The 5,900-nt window shown below is 28.3% G+C and overlaps 1 protein-coding gene across 3 annotated transcripts in view; it reads left to right on the forward strand.

The window, feature by feature from the left end:
• The window catches only part of LOC108756502 (coiled-coil domain-containing protein 186-like), a 6,669-nt gene extending 1,094 nt beyond the window's left edge, over positions 1–5,575 (forward strand). For all 3 annotated transcript variants that reach the window (XM_018500375.1, XM_018500376.1, XM_018500377.1), the window contains exons 2-9: positions 249–1,974; positions 2,320–2,590; positions 3,031–3,434; positions 3,709–4,244; positions 4,349–4,611; positions 4,778–4,801; positions 4,937–5,086; positions 5,461–5,575. In XM_018500375.1, coding sequence (XP_018355877.1) covers positions 249–1,974; positions 2,320–2,590; positions 3,031–3,434; positions 3,709–4,244; positions 4,349–4,611; positions 4,778–4,801; positions 4,937–5,086; positions 5,461–5,520 — 3,434 coding nt within the window. In that variant the 3' untranslated portion in view covers positions 5,521–5,575. The remainder of the gene's footprint in view (positions 1–248; positions 1,975–2,319; positions 2,591–3,030; positions 3,435–3,708; positions 4,245–4,348; positions 4,612–4,777; positions 4,802–4,936; positions 5,087–5,460) is intronic.
• The last annotated feature ends 325 nt before the right edge of the window (positions 5,576–5,900 follow it).

Here is a 5,900-nt window from a genome sequence, read left to right on the forward strand (position 1 = left end):
AATATTACTGATGATTTTTTAAATGAAATTATTTGTGTATAATAATTTAAAAGTCAGTTTCCTACTAGTGATTACATTATAATAATGCTTATTTATATACAAATTAACACAAATTTATGCCAGTGATAAATTAGACTATGGACTACATACTTCTTACTAGTTAGTCTACTAAATTATTTTGTATCTCTCTCTCACTTTCCTAAGTTTATTAATTTAAAGAAAATGATAACAATGTATTTTTGCATCAGGAATGACAATACAGAATGATATTTCACAAGTTCGGAGTGATCACTGTGGAAACAACATGTTTGAAAATAAAAGCAATTCAGAGTTATCAAGAAAAAACGATGAAAAAATAAAATCGAATTGTTCAATGGATAACATCAACTCAGCCATCACTTTTGAAAAGGATAAATCCATCAATGACATTCTTAATACAAAACTTCAAACTCGCCAATTGTCTAGCAGCGAAAGTCGCCTTTCATATGATGATGAATCTCTTCGCAATTCATTTTCTCACTGTACAAGTGCTTCATTACCCGCGATATCATCTTTGGATTCATACTTAGTCAAAAATAAAGGTAACATGTTTCGAAAGGATATACATACACAGGAAAACGTAGTAAAAGCTTGCGTTGATGAAGAAGAGACATTATTTAATCGATTAAGCGAGATGAAAAATCCTTTATCTGATTCGCAGCATTCCTTAAATGAAAAGAGTATTAAAGCAAGTCAGAATGATCCAATAGAAGAGGAACATGAGAAAAATTATCTTAAAGAAGAGGTGTCAGAAAGTGATGTATCCGAAATGAAACAATTTGGCGAAGAAACGATAGATTCACGATTACAATTAAATGATAACAAGATTAGAAATGAGCGAAATCAAGTCGAGATAGACATATGCAAGAATTATGAATCGAATTCAACTGCGACATTAAGTATTAACGCGCGAGGTTCAATCTCCCGACCGACATTGGCTGATGATAGTAAACTCGTAAAAATGTCTCTTCTAACGAATCCAATGAATATAATGCAGTCGAATGTTCAGCTTTTAAATAAAAGCCGTAATTTTTTAAACTTTATTACGGAAAAGTCGACGAACATCATGGAAAAAGCTTTACTGCCACAGCATTTGACGATGAAATACAATCACATATCGAAATCTGTCGAAAGTGATTCTGCGAGATTTTATACTAGTAACGTATCTTCTTTGACTGATGTAATTCCTAGATTATATGTAAATTCAGCAACAAATCAAGCAAGGAATGATATGAGTTATACGTTAAAACAAAATTATAAGAGCGAAAATAATTTGGATACTGTAATAAATAATGAAAAAGAGATAAATTCATCCTTATGTACGAAAGAAGATAAAATATATGATGATTCTAGAGAACAGCTGTTATATAATAACAATATTGAGATTAAAGTAAGATCGGATGAGAAAATGTATTATGTACTTAAAAACAATGACGATAGATTAGATTGTGATGTAATCGATGAAAAAGTAAAACGCGATGTGTCGTTGAGAGAAACGAATGAGAATAAAAGTTTTCAGACGGACGAGTTATGTGACGATGCATATAAGGAAGACTCGTCTGGCGTCGGTATTTTAGATTCAAATATTTTAAAATACGATTCATTAGAACATTCATCATATCTTGCCTTATGGGAGGATTACACGAGTTTAAAACTCAAGCACTCAAAATTACTGGATAGAATGGAGTATTTAAAGAAGTTAAATCGATCGAACAACTCGTTTCAAGAAACCGAAACAAACGCACTTACTACAGAAGCACTTATTTTACAAGTGGAGAACTTACAGAGAACTGTAAATCAATTAACAGTCGACTTGAACACATCACTGGAGACGCAAGAAGCTCTGAAGAAGGAATGTGCTGCGGTTAATAAGGAGAAGGAAAATATGGTTATGAGATATGTAACCAGCGAAAAACAATTGATTGATACGCAAAGGTAATTATAGGAAGATTAATTTAAGATTTATCTCTGACATTTTTTAGGTATATTCAACAATAGTTTTAAAATTTCAAATATCAAGACAAAAATAATTTTAAAGCACCATATATATAACAATATTTTTTTTTTTAATTAATTAAAAAGAGAAAAAAAATACTTTTTAAATTTTTGTTTGCACATTGTTACTTTGTCATGTCTATAAAGATTTGAAGCGCGAAAAAATTAGGAGGTCGAGCTATTTTAAGTAACTGACCAGCTGACTGTAATTTACGATAAATTATTCATACATATTAAATTATATCTGCATCATGAAGTTTAATTTGTGATGTATACAATACACAGAGCGAGGGATTCCACGGAACGTAAAGTTAAGGAACTTTTAAAGGATCAGGAATTACTACAAAACAAATTGCGCCAAACGCAGGGTGAGCGCGCAAGAATATGTAGTATTTTGGATGGAAAATGTCGTGAAGTAACAGATTTTCAAAAGGAAAAAAAGAATTTAAAAGAGGATGTTAAATTGAAAGAGATTAAATTAAAATGGACGCAAACTAAACTTAAAACTGAAATGGAGTCACAAAAGGAGACTCAACAAAAATTGGATAAAACTGTGGTAAAGTAAAATATAATATGATTTTTCACGTAGTTTAAGTCACATAAAATAGTAGTTTGAAAATTGTATTTTGATTACATGAATATCTTTGGATTTATTTTAGTCCAAATACTAGAAATAAACAATTTACTAGTAATACACATAAAATTGAATAATTTTTACGAAATTTTATTTCATGTTAAAAATATAGTTGTAAACAATTAATAACTTCCAAAATAATAAAAAAATAATAAAAATTTTTCTTTTAAAAAAATAAAAATTTTTTTTTTTTAATATAAATATAAATTATTACAATTATTGTCGATCTTTTAGTAATCGCTTCCCTGCGATTGCTAATTACCGTTAAAGAAATTTTAATGGAATATTATATATATTAAAATACAATTAGACTTCTAAGTTCTAATGGAATATCAATATTATTTATTAGATGTATGTTGCAGATGAAAATAAATGATATGAAAGAAGAGTGCGAGCAAATACGTCGCGAAACGCAGGAATCATTTCGTAAATTTCAGCAATCTGAAGAAAATAAAGCTGTGACATTAGACCAACAGCTGAAAGAGCATCAGGCACGTTTGATTTTGGAAAGACACGTTACAGAAGATAAAGAAACGTTAAGGCTCCAGTTACAAAAGGAGCTAGAAACACTGAAATCTAAACAACAAAACTTAATCGAAGAAAACAAAAAGCTTAGTCTAAAAATACAAGAGTCTGAGAAAGTTCGATTAAATAATGAAAATGATTTGAGTGATTTAAGAATTGTCGCGGATCAGCGTCAAGTACAAATTACCGAATTATTGGACAAAGTCTCCCAATTAGAAACATTAAAACTGCAATTGCAACAGTAAGTATATTGTACTATAGTCTCAATAATATATTTTATGTATTAATATTTTACAAACGTATATAAAATAATGTTACATATTCCGTACAAAAATGTAATAATAATTGCATTAAAAATACAGTTTCATCAAGCCATCTTTTAGCTATAGATTCTTGAATTTTTGAGTTTAAAACTATTATATGTATTTTTATAACCTTAAAAAATTTATGTTCGTTAAATCAAATTTTAGTGCTATTTAATTATTATTTTATAAAATATTATTTTGTTTTTACAGAAAAGAAGAGTGTATAGTATCAATTGAAGCAAAATTGTTGCAACTACAATTAGCTAACGAAGAATTGCAATCCGACATGCAGGCATGTCGCCTGAAGGAAGCAGATATGTTAGACTTTACACAAAAACTGACAGACACGAACGTACGTCTTCAGTCCGAGTTTATCGCGATTCAAACGAAGGCGGATCATCTTGAGTCCGAACAAGGTCCGCTACGTGAACGTATTAACGAATTAATCAGCAAAGTTAAAACTTTGGAAGAAGATTTGATGCAAGAACGAAAAAAACGGAGAGAAGAGTGTGAGATTCTAGCTAAGCATGTTGCCGAACAAACTAAACTTGCGCAGAACTTAGCCCAGAAGTTAGAAGATAGTCAAGGTGAAAATACATTGTTAAAGAGGAAGCATCAAACTTCCATAAAGGAATTAATACGGGAATTGCAACAGTGTCATAAAAAATTAGAAATGTTTGAAACTACGTCTCCCAGTAATTCATTAGATATTGCATCTAGAACTGGATCTAACACTTCCTTAGCAGGTTTGATATTAATAGTATCTCATTCAATGTCTCATTCGTATTAATGAATTGTTATAAATTCATATCATTGAATTATGACGTTGAAAGTGCATTCTTCCTTTTAGGTGATACATCAAACGGTGCCTTATCAGACAACAATGCTAATAGTGATCATATTAACTCAATAGAACTTAATAAACAAGTATTAATGGAACGTATTATCAAGCTGCAAGATATAAATGTAAAAAGAGCTGAAAAGTTAGATTTTTTCAAAGAACATACGCAGACGTTACTCGAAGATATACAGAAGAAAGAAAAAATAATACAAAATTATATTTTAAATCAAAACTTTGGAGCGTTGACATGTAATAAGAGTGACAGATACAAGGTTTGTATATAAACATAAAATACTTTTTTTAGTTAATTATTTTTATCGTATTTACATATGTAGAGAATAGATTTGGTAAAACTAGTCTGTTTAAAAAAGATCATTGTTTACTAAATCTAAATATAAATTTTTATAATGATAGATATTTTCGTTTTTTATATCCAAGCATATCAAAAGCCGAAGAGATATCGTAAGTGTCAGAAAACAGGTTTTTAAAATAATGTTAAGAAGCATTGTCAAACAAAATTATTAATTTATTTATTTATATACATAATATTTAACTTTATACAATATATTCTAAACAAGTATATACATATATTTGCAGGCAGAATTGGCACGACGTGGAGGTATAATGGCATCTGTTTATAATCATCGAGTTTCAGATGAGAATATGACTCTAGAACTTTCCTTGGAAATAAACCAAAAGTTACAAGCGCTTTACGAAGACGCATTACTAAAAAATATCACTTTAAAGGTAAATCAAATAAAAATTATAAATATAAAATGAAATTTTAAAAATGTGATATATATTACATGTGACTCATTGTATGTTAAAACATTTTTGGAGCATATTCTATCTACATATTCTATCTACATTTTGTACTAAAGATTTTCATGTATTTTCATCTAGTAAGTTGAAAAATTTAGAGACATGTTTTATCTTTTGGAATTTAGTCTTTATTTAGTCAAAATTTTGTACTGTAATATATGTCGACTTGATTAAAACGAAGGAAATTTTTGCTCCAAAAAATGACTTATAAAATTGCTTAGAATTTTTTTTATTACTTTAGATAGACAACGTTATTGAGATTTTTTATCGTTGTTTAATATAATATTATTCTTTTTCAGGAAAATATTGATACATTAGGTCAAGAAATAGCAAAATTAACACTGCATCAGCAAAAATAAATTGACAATTAACAATTAGTTATTATATATATATAACTGTGTATATATACACATAGACACAACGTATACATAAATTATATATATATATATATATATATATAATTTATGTATACGTTGTGTCTATGTGTATATATACACAGTTATATATATATAATAACTAATTGTTAATTGTCAATTTATTTTTGCTGATGCAGTGTTAATTTTGCTATTTCTTGACCTAATGTATCAATATTTTCCTGAAAAAGAATAATATTATATTAAACAACGATAAAAAATCTCAATAACGTTGTCTATCTAAAGTAATAAAAAAAATTCTAAGCAATTTTATAAGTCATTTTTTGGAGCAAAAATAATTTCCTTCGTTTTAATCAAGTCGATAT

The sequence above is a fragment of the Trachymyrmex septentrionalis genome, unplaced genomic scaffold, assembly GCF_001594115.1.
Source record: "Trachymyrmex septentrionalis isolate Tsep2-gDNA-1 unplaced genomic scaffold, Tsep1.0 scaffold127, whole genome shotgun sequence".
Taxonomy (NCBI): Eukaryota; Metazoa; Arthropoda; class Insecta; order Hymenoptera; family Formicidae; genus Trachymyrmex; species Trachymyrmex septentrionalis.